We start from the raw sequence: 18,832 nt of genomic DNA, 5'->3' as shown, positions 1-18,832 counted from the left end.
CATGGGCTGTTCTCTCTGCTTCCGCACGGCAAGCGGTACCGGAGCGCCATGTCTAGGTCAAGAGGCACACACACACACACACTAGGTCAAGAGGCTTCTGAACAGCTTCTACCACCAAACCATTAAGACTCTGAACATCTAGTCAAATGGCTACCCAGACTATTTGCATTGCACCCCCCCCCCCCTCCACACCACTGCCACTCTCTGTTGTCCTCCCATGCGATGAGTCACTTTAATAACTCTACCTACATGTACATACTACCTCAACTAACCAGTGCCCCCGCACATTGACTCTATACCGGCACCCCCCTGTATGTATTGTTCTTTTTTTACTGCTGCTCTTTAAGTACTTGTTACTTTTATCTCTTATTCTTATCTGTATTTTTTTAAACTGCACTGTCCCCCAGCAGCAACAGTCCTTAATGCTATCAATGCTTTAGAGAGGCTAAACTCGGCTGTTGAGCCCGTGTTTCATCATATCCGGGGCCGCAGCGAGAAGTGAAAAGTTTCCATAGCGTCATGCTGTAAGACACTATCATTCTTCGACACTTTCATCTCATACCTCTACTTTTATCCCTGCTTTCTTCCCTGTCCACAACTTTGTAGACTGCTGGTGTTGTAAAAAAAAACGTACAAAAAAAACTGAGGCATTAATTTGCTTTAATTAATTTCTGTCTAGTTGCATGCTGACACACACACACACACAAGTTGTAAGTAAGGAAAGATAAGAGCTAGCATAGGTGTTCATAGATTCATGTATACACATGACCGCGCACAGACACACATACACACTATACGTACTGTGTGTGCAGCCACCAACCAATAACGCAACAGACACACTTACATTATATGCACAAACACCAGCACTCTTTCTCTCTCACTCACTCTCTGAATACCCAGCATCGAGCCTGCATGTGCCGTCTTCCTTTCTGGAGGTGTGGATGTCTGTCTGTCTGTCTTAGTGTGACGGTGTGACACCATTCCTGAAAGGCTGCGGATCCGGAGGTAACCACCCACATCCCGGTTACCCCGTTCCTTTTTCACCAGAGCTGAAGATCCGAATCACGTTTGGCGCATATGTTTCTCTACATCTACATTACGCACACCTTTTTGCAGTCCTCCCGTCACATCGCTCACTGTCAGTCGGGAAGTTTTACCGTGAAACGTCCATGAAGCATCTGCATGCCAACCATCAGTTTCAGGGGGGTATGCAATTTCAGGGGGGTATCAGTTTCAGGGGGGTATCTCAATCAGTTTCAGGGGGGTATGCAAGATCTTCTTGAGTTATGTAGCCTATAGTGTATTGCATTAATTTGAATGCTTTTTAGAGCAGATGGTGTTAACAAACTATAGTATACCTGTGTTTTGTTTCAATCAAAGCACATGTAGTTTGGGACTGTATCAACAGTGGACTAATGAAACAAATGTCAAAAGGTAGTTTTTGAGCGGAATTTTCCTTTTAAGGTCTCAAAATAGCTTAGAACCCTCAAATTCAACTCTGGACATTGAAGTCAGTTCCACTGCTTTTTTTTCCTGGTTCCGGGTCTGATTTAGACCTGGGACACCAGGTGTGTGCAAGGAATTATCAGGTAGAACAAAAAAAACAGCAGGCTCCAAACCTCGTAAGAGTTTAATACCCCTGTCCTAGAACATACTGTATCAATGGTAAATAAGAGTTGAATACCCCTGTCCTAGAACATACCGTATCAATGGTAAATGAATTAGCACACAACACAGGATGTTTAAGGAAATGTATTTGACCGTTTTATTAAACAAACTGTTGTAAAACAACTGTTGCAAGAACGTGAGAAACAGTTTTAATACAAATGTTTTGCTCATGTTGTTAACCGCCAGCAGCATACCACCCTGCATACCACTGCTGGCTTGCTTCTGAAGCTAAGCAGGGTTGGTCCTGGTCAGTCCCTGGATGGGAGACCAGGTGCTGCTGGAAGTGGTGTTGGAGGGCCAGTAGGAGGCACTCTTTCCTCTGGTCTAAACAAAGATCCCAATGCCCCAGGGCAGTGATTGGGGACACTGCTCTGTGTAGGGTGCCGTCTTTCGGATGGGATGTTAAACGGGTGTCCTGACTCTCTGAGGTCATTAAAGATCCCATGGCACTTATCGTAAGAGTAGGGGTGTTAACCCCGGTGTCCTGGCTAAATTCCCAATCTGGCCCTCAACCATCACGGTCACCTAATAATCCCCAGTTTACAATTGGCTCATTCATCCCCCTCCTCTCCCCTGTAACTATTCCCCAGGTCGTTGCTGCAAATGAGAACGTGTTCTCAGTCAACTTACCTGGTAAAATAACGGTAAAAAAAAAAAAAAAAAAAAAAACTCGCAAACATGAACTTATCGTAAAACAGAGAGATGTAGCCGACACACTGGCCAGACAGGACAGTTTTTCTCCAGTGGATTTTTATTCCTTCATTACTACTGAAAATATTACACCTTTAAAAGTCTCCAGTGCTTCAGTCTTTTAACCGCAGAATATTTTCACACTTTGCTTTGTTTGTCGCCACTTTTACTGGGTCTTTAAGGGTAGTAATCCTTAAAACATAATGGGATAGTACAGCGGAATTATGAATTCAGATATTTGTTTCCTTTCCTCTTAAGCAGTCTATCGGGGTCACTGCAATCCACACTTTGGTTTTGGTAGAAAAGCCACTGCCAACAAACGCCTTTTTCCAATCAAAAACGTTACTTTACTCAGCATACAGTGTCTGAAGTTACACCTCACACTATTACAACAGTGTGACTGTTTTGTATTAATATATTTCCTTAAAAATCCTCTGTCTTATGTGCTTATCGTTTAACCATTGATATGTTCTCCACCATTTTGAGACCTTAAGGAGCATCGGGTACTGCTGGAATATCTACGACCTTATGAGTCATTATTACATACTTTAAAAGTTGTTTATAAATGTGCCTGAAACTACCTTACCTAACATTTACAAATTTGGGAGTAATGATTCATAAATGTAATTTTTATTTATTTAACCAGGCAAGTCAATTTGTTAAGAACAAATTCTTATTTTCAATGACGGCCTAGGAACAGTGGGTTAACTGCCTGTTCAAGGGCAGAACGACAGATTGTACCTTGTCAGCTCGGGGATTCGAACTTCTAACCACTAGGCTACCCTGCCGCCCCATAAATGATGAATAAACTATTTACTAATCCAGTGGTTCCCTAGGACCCCTGGGGGTTCTCGAGGGAAGTCATGTGCCAAAGGCCTACTGGTAAAATGCACATGAGGGGGTACTTCAGGGGTACTCCGGGCAGAGCAAAACTCAGCTGGTGGTACAGTAAGCGAAAAAGGTTGGAAACCACTATACTAATCCATTGTAAATGTTTTATTACAAGGTGTTATTGTAAAGTGCTTCCCTTGTTGGGTTTCTGTTAAGCTTTATTCCAGATGCTCTCAGTAGATATTGCATTGTCCTTGTGCCTTTTCACCTTTCTACCTTTTCAGTTATGCAATATTAAAAGTGCCTGCTGTCAGATGTATCCGTCTCTAGTCCTGGGTTGCTGTACGTTTTGTGTATCAGGGCTAGGTGCTATCAGGGATTACACCGGGATTTGGGTTCACATAGCATTAGTGAAACAGGAGTCCTATGTTGTTTCCTGGGATTTAGCTTTTTTCCGAACTCGCTCCCACCTGCTTCAATGTGACACGATGTTCAGAACTGTGTGTGTGCGCCCTTATGCAAGTATGTACATGCGTGTCCCGTATGTGTGTGTGTGTGTCCATTCCAAGGTGTGTATGTGCATGTAATTTCTTTCCCCTCGGTAGAGCTTAGAGAGCTCTGTAATGAAAAACTCTGTACAAATTAAATGTATTATTATGTTCCGCACTGTGTATCCATGCGTTGGCATGTGCTTATGTGCATAGCCTACAATGTGTGTGAATGCATGTGTGCAAGTCGGTCTGCAGTGTGTGTGTGTGTGTGTGTGTGCGTGTGTGTGTGTGTGTGTGTGTGTGTGTGTGTGTGTGTGTGTGTGTGTGTGTGTGTGTGTGTGTGTGTGTGTGTGTGTGTGAGTCCGAATAAATATAATCCTGTGAAAAACAAATCCAGGGACAGTGTTTTTCTCTTTTACTGGAGACCAGTGGGAAGAAGGAAGAAGGAAAATAAAGAAAGGAGGAATGGAGGCAGGGAGGAATATCAGTCAGCTTAGAGAGGGGTCAGTGACCTGGAAATACCTGCACTCTGTCCCAAATGGGCGGCCGATAGCCTAGCGGTTAGAGTGTTGGGCCAGTGACTGGTTCGAATCCCTAAGCCAAATAGGGGGGGAAATCTGTACATGTTCCCTTGAGCAAGGCCCTGGTCAAATATAGTGCACCATGTAGGGAACAGGGGGCTATTTGGGACTCAGCTCTGGCCGTCCCTAGCAGATTTATAACACGCATAGAAATGACTCTGTTGTTCCCAGAATATCCCTACAACATACATGTACGTCCATAGTAGTTGGCAAAACGGCACAAACAGATCTGGGACCAGGCTACTGTCGATTTCGTCCAACAATCTATGGGTTAAGTGAGGTGATTCGTCCACTAGGATCGATGCATATCAGTCCAGAGCATAGTGCCTATTGATCAAGCTGTTAAGAAGGGTAATGACTTGAAAAGTGCTCCACGCAGACCACGGTAAATCACTCCTTTTAAATGCTGCATAAAGTCACCAAGGACGGACTACCTATGTGCTGTATCTGTTTTGTCTGTGTACCTCATAAAGACCATGTCAAGATGCTGTAGGGTGACATTTATGTTTATGGTGTGTAGTTGATGTGTTTCTGTTAAATTACTTTGTCAACCTGTGTCCCCCTGTAACGGTCCGCTCTTTCTTCCCTCTTGCTCTCTTGTCTTCCTCTCTCTCTCCCCCTCTCAAATAAATATTTGAACATACTTTATTGGCATGAAACGAGCAATGAATGTATTGCCCTTCAAGCAGTTAAAATCATGTAATACTATGCAAAATAGCAAATCACAGAAGATGGTTATTAAGACTCAAGATAACTGTTAAGACTTTCACAAACCTCTCGCCTCTCTCTCTGTAGGTGATGTGGTGGACATTTACCAGCGGGAGTTTCTGGGCCTGAGGGAGCGTCTGCACTCTGCCGAGCAGGAAAACCTGAAGCGCTCCAAGGAGCTCAACCTGGTGCTGGACGAGATCAAGAGGGCCATCGCCGAGAAGCAGGCCCTCAGGGACATCAACCGCACCTGGGCCAGCCTCTCCGGTTAGACCAACTAGTTAGAACCAGTCCGAACTAGTCAGAACCAATTACAACCAGTCAGAATGAATCAGTCAATAAGGTTGCTAGATTTTACAACAATCAGTTACGATTTAAGTAACTGTAAAGCCACGTCTACAGTGCCTTCAGAAAGTATTCATACACTTTGACTTATTTCACATTTTGTTGTGTTACAGCCTGAATTCAAAATGGATTCATTTGTTGTTTTTTCTCAGCCATCTACACACAATACCCCATAATGACAAAGTGAAAACATGTTTTCAGAAATTTCTGCTAATGTATTGAACATGAAATACAGAAATATACAATTTACATAAGTCTTTACATCCTTGAGTAAATACTTTGTAGAAGCAGCTTTCGTGGTGATTACAGCTGTGAGTCTTTTTGGTATGTCTGTTCCTTGGACATGGTATAGTTTCTACTCTGACATGCACTGTCAACTGTGGGACCTTGTATAGACAGGTGTGTTTCTTTCTAAATCATGTCCAAACAATTGAATTTACCACAGGTGGACTCCAAAAGTTGTATTGACATCTCAAGGATGACCAAAGGAAATTGTATGCACCGGAGCACAATTTGGAGTGTCGTAGCAAATGGGGTGTGAATACTTATGTAAATGAGATTTCTGTATTTCATTTTCAATAAATGTTAAAACATGTTTCCACTTTGTCATTATGGTGTGTGTGTGTGTGTGTGTGTGTGTGTGTTTGAATTCAGGCTGTAACACAACAAAATGTGTCAAGGGGTATAAATACTTTCTGAAGGTACTGTATAAGAACACCATACACTGTTTTTAAACTATTGCATAATTTTACAACTCTCTGTAAGAGTGGATGGTCCAGAATATGTGGGCGCCACTATTTGGGTGAACCTCACAACAGTATCTAACCATTCAGAAAGATTGGTTGCACTCTAAATGAACCTCTCTGTAATCATTAAGCAATGTACTGTGGGTAGTAATGATATAACTAATACATGAGAATGGAGGGCAAATTGGCTATATATATACAGTTGAAGTCGGAAGTTTACATACACTTAGGTTGGAGTCATTAAAACTCATTTGTCAACCACTCCACAAATTTCTTCTTAACAAACTATAGTTTTGGCAARTCGGTTAGGACATCTACTTTTTTCCAACAATTGTTTACAGACAGCTTAATTCACTTATAATTCAGTGTATCACAATTCCAGTGGGTCAGAAGTTTACATACACTAAGTTGACTGTGCCTTTAAACAGCTTGGAAAATTCCAGAAAATTATGCCATGGCTTTAGAAGCTTCTGATAGGCTAAATGACATAATTTGAGTCAATTGGAGGTGTACCTGTGGATGTATTTCAAGGCCTACCTTCAAACTCAGTGCCTCTTTGCTTGACATCATGGGAAAATCAAAAGAAATCAGGCAAAAATTGTGGACCACAAGTCTTGTTCATCCTTGGGAGCAATTTCCAAACGCCTGAAGGTACCACGTTCATCTGTACAAACAACAGTACACAAGCCATAAAAAAGCCAGACTACGGTTTGCAACTGCACATGGGACAAAGATCGTAATTTTTGGAGAAATATCCTCCGGTCTGATGAAACAAAAATAGAACTGTTTGGCCATAATGACCATCGTTATGTTTGGAGGAAAAAAGGGGAGGCTTGCAAGTCGAAGAACACCATCCCAAACGTGAAGAACGGGGGTGGCAGCATCATGTTGTGAGGGTGCTTTGCTGCAGGAGGGACTGGTGCACTACACAAAATAGATGGCATCATGAGGGAGGAAAGTATGTGGATATAGTGAAGCAACATCTCAAGACGTCAGTCAGGAAGTTAAAGCTTGGTCACAAGTGGGCCTTCCAAATGGACAGTGACCCCAAGCATTCTTCCAAAAGTTGTGGCAAAATGGCTTAAGGACAACAAAGTCAAGGTATTGGAGTGGCCATCACAAAGCCCTGACCTCAATCCTATAGAAAATTTGTGGGCAGAACTGAAAAGGCATGTGCAAGCAAGGAGGCCTACACACCTGACTAAGTTACACCGGCTCTGTCAGGAGCAATGGGCCAAAATTCACCCAACTTATTGTGGGAAGCTTGTGGAAGTCTACCTGAAACGTTTGACCCAAGTTAAACGATTTAAAGGCAATGCTACCAAATACTAATTGAGTGTATGTAAACTTCTAACCCACTGGGAATGTGATGAAAGAAAGAAAAACTGAAATAAATAATCCTCTCTACTATTATTCTGACATTTCAGTAAGGATTAGGTTGAATTATATATGAATGGTATATCCAGTCAGTAAGAACAGATTGCTACTCAAATATACTGTACATGAATGACCCCTTTAGTAGCATCCATTCTCTTTTTTAACCACAATAATAATAATGTGTGACTTCTGATAAAACATTTTAATCCCCTTCTGGCACCTGTGTGTGTGTGTGCTCCGTGTCTGCGTGCATGCATTCTTCCGTGTCTGTGTGTGTGTGTGTGTGTGTGTGTGTGTGTGTGTGTGTGTGTGTGTGTGTGTGTGTGTGACAGACGAGACCAAGCTGAAGCTGTGGAATGTGACGACCAATAAGAATGTGCTCCAGCTGCCCAGTATCTTCCACCACCTGCCCCATCTCCTGGCTAAGGAGAGCAGCCTGCAGCCCGCTGTGCACGTGGGCCAGGGACGCACCGGGGGTCAGCACGCACACACACACACACACACACACTTAGGAGCATACTACACACACAGACACACACAAACACAGCCACGCATGGACGCAGACACATGCACACATTCTCTCGCTCTCTTTCTCTCTTTTATCTCCATCCTTTCTTACTTCCACCTCCTTCCTCCCCTCAGAACAGTAATAGTGTCTACTGTCCAGACCATTTTTTTAATCCTCAACCTCCCCTCTCTGGCTCTCTGCCCCACTGTGGCTGTGCCAGTAGCCCATTTAGACTTCACCCTCTGTCGGGAGCTAGACCCCCCCCCCTAAACCTCCACCCCCCTGGAGAGGCCATCCAGACTCTCCAGACAGCCAGCTACTCTCAGAGGAGCTATTAACCAGTGTGTGAGTGAGTGCGTGTGCTGGCACTTGTGCTTTTGTGTGTGTGTGTGTGTGTGTGTGTGTGTGTGTGTGTGTGTGTGTGTGTGCTGTCTCTTATACACATCTAGATGTGTATAAGAGACAGAGGTGCGTCTGTGTGTGTGTGTGTGTGTGAGATTTATGTTCAGGCCACTGAAACCCCTCTAAATCAATTCCTCGGGCCACGTCCGTGAGGGTACCTCGTGGAGCACTAGCCAGGACGCTACCCCTAGCTCCCCTCTAGTAATCAGAGTATGTTTTATGGGCGTATTAAACGGAGAAGATAGCCGCCAGGGTCTGCTTATGTTAGCTCACAATGGGAGAGGAAGGGATGGTGAGGACGAGTACAGGGTACTATAATCAACTGTTGCTGCAGAAACACTGCTATTGATGTGGACTTCCTCCCTATGGGAATGGGAAGTTGGTAAAAAAAATACCTGAATTGTAATTCAGCCTTGACGATGTATTCTTCTCTTTCTTTCCATCACTCACCACCATCATTCATTTACAGGGCATTGTATTTTTATTGTGTTGACAAGATTGCCCTTGTAAGTCATTCCACTATCCACCCCTGCCATATATACACTCTACAGCCTTTCTCTCTGTACGTCTCTCTCCTCATCTATTTAATCTCACCATCTCTTCTACCCACTCTTCAGAAAACAAGTTATTCTGTCTCTGTCATGATCAATAAGGCCACACAGGAAAGTTACATTTTCAACGGAAGTGGGGTACGGAAGCAATCTTTCCCTATTGAACAAGTTCAGCCAGGCCTGAATTCAAGCAATACCGACACACACTCTGCACATGTTGAAAAAAAGTATTATAACTGGATTGTAGCCCCCGTCCAAATGTTGTAAATGATATATATTCATGTCATGGTCACCAGTCAACTCCAACTGAAAAGCTACTTCACCTTCAACCAGTAAATGCTAGCGATGGCTAGCTGTGCTAACCATTCTACCAGTCTGTCTTAATAGCACACCCTGCACATGAAAATGTATATTTTTAAGGTATGCAAATAAATTAAAAGAATTATATCAAATTTTATTTGTCACATACACATGGTTAGGAGATGTTATTGAGAGTGTAGTGAAATGCATATGCTTCTAGATCCAGCAGTATCGAACAGGTAATATCTAACAATTCTACAACAAAACCTAATACACACAATCTAGTAAAGGAATGGGATAAGAATATATAAGTATAAAATATATGGATGAGCAATGACAGAGCGGCTATGATGCAATAGATAGTAAAGAATAAATAGTGAAGGACATGAGTAATGCGAGATATGTAAACATTCTTAAAGTGGCATTATTAAAGTGACTAGTGTTCCATTTATTAAAGTGGCCAATGATGTCATTGGCCACTGTTTAACAATCTGATGACCTTGAGATAGAAGCTGTTTTTCAATCTCTCTGTCCCAGCTTTGATGCACCTGTACTGACCTCGCCTTCTGGATGGAAGCAGGGTGAACAGGCAGTGACTCAAGTGGTTATTGTCCGTGATGATCTTTTTTGCCTTCCTGTGACATCGGGTGTTGTAGGTGTCCAGGGTGGCAGGTAGTTTGCCCCCGGTGATGCGTTGTGCATACCGCACCACCCTCTGGAGAGCCCTGCGGTTGTGGACAGTGCAGTTGTCGTACCAGGCGGTGATACAGCCTGACAGTATGCTCTCAACTGTGCACCTGCAAAAGTTAGTGAGTGTTTTCGGTGACAAGCCACATTTCTTTAGCCTCCTGAGGTTGAAGAGGCAGTGTTGAGGGTCAGCGGAGTGGAGATGTTGTTTCCTACCTTCACCACCTGGGTGCGGCCCGTCAGGAAGTCCAGGACCCAGTTGCACAGGGCGGGGTTGAGACCCAGGGTCTCAAGCTTAATGACGAGTTTGGAGGGTACTATGGTGTTGAATGCTGAGCTATAGTCAATGAACAGCATTCTTACATAGGTACTCCTCTTGTCCAGATGGGATAGGGCAGTGTGCAGTGTGATAGGGAGGTGTGCAGAAAATTGGAGTGGGTCTAGTGTGGCAGGTGGGGTGGAGGTGATATGATCCTTGACTAGTCTCTCAAAGCACTTCATGATGACAGAAGTGAGTGCTACAGGGTGATAGTCATTTAGTTCAGTTACCTTAGCTTTCTTGGGAACAGGAACAATGGTGGTCATTTTGAAGCATGTGGGGACAGCAGACTGGGATAGGGATTGATTGAATATGTCCGCAAACACACCAGCCAGCTGGTCTGCTCAAGCTCTGAGGACGCGGCTAGGGATGCCGTCTGGGATGGCAGCCTTGCGAGGTTTCACACGTTTAAATGTTTTACCATGACGTTTTACTGACGTCGGTTTTAGTTTCTGCCTATAGGAGGGGAGCAACAAGATGGAGTCGTGGTCGGATTTGCCAAAAGGAGGGCGGGGGAGAGCCTTGTATGCATCGCGGAAGTTAGAGCAGCAGTGGTCGTGCGTGTTACTTGCTCGTGTACTGCAATCGATATGCTGATAGATTTTAGGTAGCCTTGTCCTCAAATTAGCTTTGTTAAAATCCCCAGCTACAATAAATGCAGCCTCTGGATATATGATTTCCAGTTTGCATGAAGTTCAGTGAAGTTCCTTGATGGCCATCTTGGTATCACTTGCAGGGCGATATACACGGCTGTGACGGTAACAGAGGAGAGTTCTATTGGGAGATATTCTCAGTGAATTGTGCCGACAATGCCGACATTTGATTGTGAGGAATTCTAGGTCAGGTGAACAAAAGGACGTGAGTCCTTATATGTTGGTACAATTACACCATGAGTCGTTAATCATATACACCCCAGCCCCTCTTCTTACCGGAGAGATGTTTATTCCTGTCGGCACGATGCACTGAACATCCCATTGGCTGTACGGACTCCGACAGCATGTCACCAGCTAGCCATGTTTCCGTGAAACGGAGTATGTTGCAATCCTGGATATCTCTTTGGAAGCAACTCTTGCCCTGATTTCGGCGTTGTTAACTAGGGACTGGACATTAGCGAGTAATATACTCGAAAGCGGAGGGTGATGTCCGAAGCCTCACTAGAAGACCACTCCGGCACTCTCTCCTCCGGTGGCGTTGTTTTGTGTCAGCCTCTGGAATTAGTTAAAATGTCCTGGGATGTACAGACAAACAATCCGCTTTGGGAAAGTCGTGTTCCTGGCCGTAGTGCTGGTTGTGCTGGTAAGTTGACGACTCTATGATATCCAATAGTTCTTCCCGGCAATATGTAATAACACTTAAGGTTTTCTGGGCTAACAATGTCAGAAATAATACATAAAAAAACTAAATACTGCACAGTTTCCTAAGGACTAGAAGCGAAACTGCCATCTCTATCAGCACCATCTTGCAGTTAGGTTATTGACAATATAACCAATGTATGTTTTATCGGACATTTCAACAACATTCCCAGCTAATGAGAAAACAGTCATGGTATTTAATTTAAGAGAATGAACAAGATTTAGCAAGGCAACCTTGGGGCTAATTTGAATGCACGCCAATGGCGGAATTTGAGGGATTTTTCTCATCCGTACCCACGTGACCGCAGTGAAATGTCACTCCGTAATAAGTTCTATTGACTGGCTCATTCCACACAATCTAGCATGTCGTTGGTTCTTTCTCTCCCTGTACTGACTGTGATTGGTCTGTGTGTGTCCCCGTCAGTGTCGATCGTGATGGGCGTGCCCAGTGTGAAGAGGGAGGTCCACTCCTACCTGACGGACACCCTCAGTTCTCTGATGACAGAGCTCAGTGCCGCAGAGAAGGAGGACTGCGTCATCGTGGTATTCATCGCTGAGGTGAGATACTATAGAATGAGTGTGTGTGTGTGTGTGTGTGTGTGTGTGTGTGTGTGTGTGTGTGTGTGTGTGTGTGTGTGTGTGTGTGTGTGGTCTGCTGTGTGTCCCAACCTTCTGTGGTCATGGCTTTTGAAGTGAGTCTGTGAACTCTTTATGTGTGAATGCGCGTGAGTGTGTGTATGGGTCTGCTGGCGCGCTTGTGAGTGTATATGTACTGTGTCTATAAAAGGTCAGTGATCTGAAGAGCTAATGAGTGATGCTACCCCAGGCTACTGCCACTAGCACACACATCCCCTGCTGCTCCGCTAATAGCCTAGACACTATTCATCGCTAACTTGTCTGACCCATATTAACTCCCTAAGGTCGATGTCCGCACCCCCGCGGAAATCTAATAAGCATGACAAAAACATCCCCATAAAAATCTGTCAGTTTAAGCTAGAGAGATGTTTTTTAGCATTGGATGCATCTCAATCCACCGCATCCGCCTATGTAACATTTCCGCATCTGCGGTGAAAGGTGAGAGCTAGAGCGTTTTTTGTCAGACCATGAGACATTCTGAAAATCGGTCTTCTCACAAAATCATCTGTAGTGTCCGAATGGTTTGGCCTATTATGACCCCTCTATGGAAAGATGAGACTCTCCGTTTTGCTCCACTACCCCCACAAGCATCTTGGGACTTGTCTAAAGTCGATACAACTTCTGTCTGTAGAGTCCGAGCAGTTTGCGCTGCACACTATGACCTTTCTGTGTAAAGGTGGAATAGGACTCCCACAGGCTCAAAACACTCATCTGAAGGTCCCCCGGTACCAGTTGAAACAATTTATTGAAGTACTGTATCAAATAAAATATAATGTTATTTGTCAACAGGTGTAGACCTTACCGTGAAATTCTTTACAGCCTTATTTAACAAGCCCTTTAACCAGCAATGCAGTTTTAAGAAAATAGAGTTAAGAGAATATTTACTAAATAATGAGGCTATATACAGGGGGGGTACCGGTGCGGGGGTACAGATTAGTCGAGGTAATTTGTACATGTAGGTAGGGGTGTAGATAATAAATAGTGAGTAGCAGCAGTGTAAAAGCAAAGGGGGCGGTGGACAATGCAAATCATCTTGGATAACTTTTTGAGGATCTGGGGACCCATGCCAAATCTTCTCAGTCTCCTGAGGGGGAAAAGGTGTTGTCGTGCCCTCTTCATGACTTTTTTGGTGTTTTTGGACCATGATAGTTTGTTGGTGATGTGGACACCAAGGAACTTGAAACTGTTGACCCGCTCCACTATAACCCCGGCAATGTGAATTGTGTCGTGTTCGGCCCCTCTTTTCCCTTGTCTTGCTCTTGTTGAGGTAGAGATTGTTGTCCTGGCACCACAATGCCAGGTCTCTGACATCCTCCCTATAGGCTGTCTCATCGTTGTCGGTGATCAGGCCTACCACTGTTGTGTCGTCAGCAAACTTGATGATGGTCTTCGAGTCGTGCTTGGCCAAGTAGTCGTGGGTGAACAGGGAGCACAGGAGGGGACTAAGCACGCACTCCTGAGGGGCCCCTGTGTTGAGGATCAGCGTGGCAGATGTGTTGTTGCCTACCCTTACCACCTGGGGGTGGCCTGTCAGGAAGTCCAGGATCCAGTTGCAGAGGGAGGTGTTTAGTCCCAAGGTCTTTAGCTTAGTGATGACCTTTGTGGGCACTATGGTGTCGAACGCTGAGCTGTAGTCAATGAACAGCATTCTCACAAAAGTGTTTATTTTGTCCAGGTGGGAAAGGCCAGGGTGGAGTGCGATTGAGATTTCTTCATCTGTGGATCTGTTGCGGCGGTATGCGATTTGGAGTTGTTGTGCCTTTAATTTCATTAATCTGGACTGTTATTTATCTAATCAAGCTAAATATGTTCAATTGCTACCGATTTTTTATGAATTAATTGTTTAACTTTGGTCAAATGTTTCCGGTAACCTTCCGCAAGCTTCCCACAATAAGTTGGGTGAATTTTGGCCCATTCCTCCTGACAGAGCTGGTATAACTGAGTCAGGTGTGTAGGCCTCCTTGCTCGCACACGCTTTTTCAGTTCTGCCCACATGTTTTCTATGGGATTGAGGTCAGGGCTTTGTGATAGCCACTCCAATACCTTGACTTTGTTGTCCTTAAGCCATTTTGCCAGGACTTTGGGTCATTGCTCATTTGGAATACCCATTTGCGACCAAGCTTTAACTTCCTGACTGATGTCTTGAGATGTTGCTTCAATATATCCACATAATTTTCCTACCACATGATGCCATCTATTTTGTGAAGTGCACCAGTCCCTCCTGCAGCAAAGCACACCAAACACATGATGCTGCCACCCCCGTGCTTCACGATTGGGATGGTGTTCTTCGGCTTGCAAGCCTCCCCCTTTTTTCCTCCAAACATAACGATGGTCATTATGGCCAAACAGTTCTATTTTTGTTTCATCAGACCAGAGGACATTTCTCCAAAAATTGAGATCTTCGTCCCCATGTGCAGTTTCAAACCATAGTCTAGCTTTTTTATGCCGGTTATGGCTTCTTCTACGGTGGATATAAATACTTTTGTACCTGTTATCTCCAGCATCTTCACAAGGTCCTTTGCTGTTGTTCTGGGATTGATTTGCACTTTTCGCACCAAAGTACGTTCATCTCTAGGAGACAGTATGCGTCTCCTTCCTGAGCGGTATGACGGCTGCATGGTCCCATTGTGTTTATACTTGCGTACTATTGTTTGTACAGATGAACGTGGTACCTTAAGGCGCTTGGGAATTGCTCCCAAGAATGAACCAGACTTGTGGAGGTCGCCAATCTTTTTTCTGAGGTCTTGGCTAATTTCTTTTGATTTTCCCAAGCAAAGAGGCACTGAGTTTGAAGGTAGGCCTTGAAATACATCCACAGGAACACCTCCAATTGACTAAAATGATGTCAATTAGCTTATCAGAATCTTCTAAAGCCATGACATCCTTTTCTGGAATTTTCCAAGCTGTTTAAAGGCACAGTCAACTTAGTGTATGTAAACTTCTGACCCAATGGAATTGTGATACAGTGAATTATAAGTGAAATAATCTGTCTGTAAACAATTGTTGGAAAAATTACTTGTGTCATGCACAAAGTAGATGTCTTAAACGACTTGCCAAAACTATAGTTTGTTAACAAGAAATTTGTGGAGTGTTTGAAAAATGAGTTTTAATGACTCCAACCGAAGTGTATGTAAACTTCCGACTTCAACTGTATGTACTCTACCATTCAAAAGTTTGGGGTCACTTAGAAATGTCCTTATTTTTGAAAGAAAAGCACATTTTCTGTCCGTTGAAATAACATCAAATTGATCAGAAATACAGTGTAGACATTGTTAATGTTGTACTTGACTATTGTAGCAGGAAAGGGAATATCTACATAGGCGTACAGAGGCCCATTAATGGAATATCTACATAGGTGTACAGAGGCCCATTATCAGCAACCATCACTCCTGCGTTCCAATGGCACGTCGTTAGCTAATCCAAGTTTATCATTTTAAGAGGCTAATTGATCATTAGAAAACCCTTTTGCAATTATGTTAGCACAGCTGAAACCTGTTGTACTGATTTAAAGAAGCAATAAAACTGTCCTTCTTTAGACTAGTTTAGTATCTGGACCATCCGCATTTGTGAGTTCGATTACAGGCTCAAAAAAGCCTGAATCAAAGACTTTCTTCTGAAACTCGTCAGTCTATTCTTGTTCTGAGAAATGGAGGCTATTCCATGYGAGAAATTGACAATGAAAGCTTCAGAAGAAAGTTCTTTGTTTCTGGCCATTTTGAGCCTGTAATCGCACCCACAAATGCTGATGCTCCAGATACTAAACTAGTTAAAGAAGTCCAGTGTTATTGCTTTTTATTGATATTCCATGAAAATAATCTGCTGTTTCAGCCGTTTCCAGCTGCAATAGTAATTTACATAAACATACTGTAAAAATCATATTTTTTAAATACTTTTTTCTACATTGTAGAATAATAGTGAAGACAATAAAACTATGAAATAACACATGGAATCATGTACTAACCAAAAAATTGTTAAACAAATCAAAATATATTTTATATTTGAGATTCTTCAAAGTATCCAGCCTTTGTCTTGATGACAGCTTTGCACACTTGGCATTCTCTATACCAGCTTCACCTGGAATGCTTTTCCAACAGTCTTTAAGGAGTTCCCACATATGCTGAAGACTTGTTGGCTGCTTTTCCTTCACTCTGCGGTCCAACTTATCCCAAACCATCTCAATTGGGTTGAGGTCGGGTGATTGTGGAGGCCAGGTCATCTGATGCAGCACTCCATCACTCTCCTTCTTGGTCAAATAGCCCTTACACAGCCTGGAGGTGTATTGGGTCATTGTCCTGTTGAAAAACAAATGATAGTCCCACTAAGCGCAAACCAGATGCGATGGTGTATCGCTGCGGAATGCTGTGGTAGCCATGCTGGTTAAGTGTGCCTTGAATTCTAAATAAATCACAGACMGTGTCACCAGCAAAGCACCCCCACACATTCACACCTCCTCCATGCTTCATTGTGGGAACTACACATGCAGAGGTCATCCGTTCACCTGCTCTGCGTCTCACGAAGACACGGCGGTTGGAACCAAAAATCTTACATTTGGACWTCCGACCAAAGGACAGATTTCCAAATCAAATCAAATCAAGTTTATTTTATATAGCCCTTCGTACATCAGCTAATATCTCGAAATGCTGTACAGAAACCCAGCCTAAAACCCCAAACAGCAAGCAATGCAGGTGTAGAAGAACGGTGGCTGGGAAAAACTCCCTAGAAAGGCCAAAACCTAAGAAGAAACCTAGAGAGGAATTTCCATCGTTCTAATCTCCATTTCTCATGTCTCTTCTTATTATTGTTGTCATTTAGTAGTGGTTTCTTTGTAGCAATTCGACCATGAATGCCTGATTCACGCAGTCTCCTCTGAACAGTTGATGTTGAGATGTGTCTGTTACTTGAACTCTGTGAAGCATTTATTTGGGCTGAAATTTCTGAGGCTGTTAACTAATGAACTTATCCTCTGCAGCAGAAGTAACTCTGGGTCTTCCTTTTCTGTGGCAGTCCTCATGAGAGCCAGTTTCATCATAGCGCTTGGTTTTTGCGGACTGTAATTTATTTTTGCTTATTTGAGCTGTTCTTGCCATAATATGGACTTTTCCAAATAGGGCTATCTTMTGTATACCACCCGTACTTTGTCACAACACAACTGATTATCTCAATCGCATTAAGAACTAAATATATTCCACAAATTAACTTTTAACATGGCACACTTGTTAATTGAAATGCATTCCAGGTGACTACCTCATGAAGCTGGTTTAGAGAATTCCAAGAGTGTGCAAATCTGTCAAGGCAAATAATCTCAAATATCAAATATATTTTGATTTCTTTAACACTTTTTTGTTATCTCATGCTTCCATATGTGTTATTTCATAGTGTTGATGTCATCACTATTATTCTACAATGTAGAAAATAGTAAAAATAAAGAAAAACCCTTGAATGGGTAGGTGTGTCCAAACTTTTGACTGGTACTGTATATACAGTGCATTCGGAAAGTATTCAGACCCCTTGACTTTTTCCAGAATTTGTTACGTTACACCTTTATTCTAAAATGGATTCAATTGTTTTTTTACCTCATCAATCTACATACAATAACCCATAATGACAAAGAAAAAACAGGTTTTTAGAAATGTTCACATTTACATAAGTAATCAGACCCATTACTCAGCACTTTGTTGAAACACCTTTGGCGTCCCACCTCGACAACAACCAGTGAAATTGCAGGGCGCCAAATTCAAAACAACAGAAATCACATAATTAAAATTCCTCAAACATACAAGTATTATACACCATTTTAAAGATAAACTTCTTGTAAATCCAACCACAGTATCCGATTTCAAAAACGCTTTACGGAGAAAGCACACCATGCGATTATGTTAGGTCAGCGCCTAGTCACAGAAAACCATGCAGCCATTTTCCAGCCAAGGAGAGGGCTCACAAAAGTCAGAAATAGCGATTCAATTAATCACTAACCTTTGATGATCTTCATCAGATGGCACTCACAGGACTTTATGTTACACAATAAATGTGTGTTTTGTTCGATAAAGTTCATCTTTATGTCCAAAAACCTCAGTTGAAATTGGCGCGTTATGTACAGTAATCATTGTCTCAAACAAACATCCGGTGAAAATGCAGAGAGCCACATCAAATTACAGAAATACTCATCATAAACATTGATTAAAGATACAAGTGTTTAACATACATTTAAAGATAAACTTCTCCTTAACTTCTAATTGGTCCCAATCCCGGATCCGGGAGCACCCCCATCAGTAAAAAAGCTGACTAGCATAGCCTAGCATAGCGTCACAAGTAAATACTAGCATCTAAATATCATTAAATCACAAGTCCAAGACACCAGATGAAAGATACACATCTTGTGAATCCAGCCATCATTTCTGATTTTTTAAATGTTTTACAGGGAAGACACAATATGTAAATCTATTAGCTAACCGATAGCAAAAGACACAACTTTTTTTCCCCACCATTTTTTTCCTGCATAGGTAGCTATCACAATTTCGACCAAATAAAGATATAAATAGCCACTAACCAAGAAACAACTTCATCAAATGACAGTCTGATAACATATTTATTGTATAGCATATGTTTTGTTAGAAAAATGTGCATATTTCAGGTATAAATC

General features: G+C 42.7%; 1 protein-coding gene across 1 annotated transcript in view; it reads left to right on the top strand.

The window, feature by feature from the left end:
- Positions 1-18,832, top strand: part of mgat4b (alpha-1,3-mannosyl-glycoprotein 4-beta-N-acetylglucosaminyltransferase B) — a 227,396-nt gene that overhangs the window by 101,557 nt on the left and 107,007 nt on the right. Inside the window, exons 2-4 of the mRNA XM_023992677.2 lie at positions 5,057-5,236; positions 7,770-7,913; positions 11,981-12,114. Coding sequence (XP_023848445.1) covers positions 5,057-5,236; positions 7,770-7,913; positions 11,981-12,114 — 458 coding nt within the window. The remainder of the gene's footprint in view (positions 1-5,056; positions 5,237-7,769; positions 7,914-11,980; positions 12,115-18,832) is intronic.

The sequence above is a fragment of the Salvelinus sp. IW2-2015 genome, linkage group LG8 (assembly GCF_002910315.2).
Source record: "Salvelinus sp. IW2-2015 linkage group LG8, ASM291031v2, whole genome shotgun sequence".
NCBI classification, from domain to species: domain Eukaryota; kingdom Metazoa; phylum Chordata; class Actinopteri; order Salmoniformes; family Salmonidae; genus Salvelinus; species Salvelinus sp. IW2-2015.
Note: the sequence above shows the minus strand (reverse complement) of the source record. Positions and strands in the feature narration are given on the sequence as shown.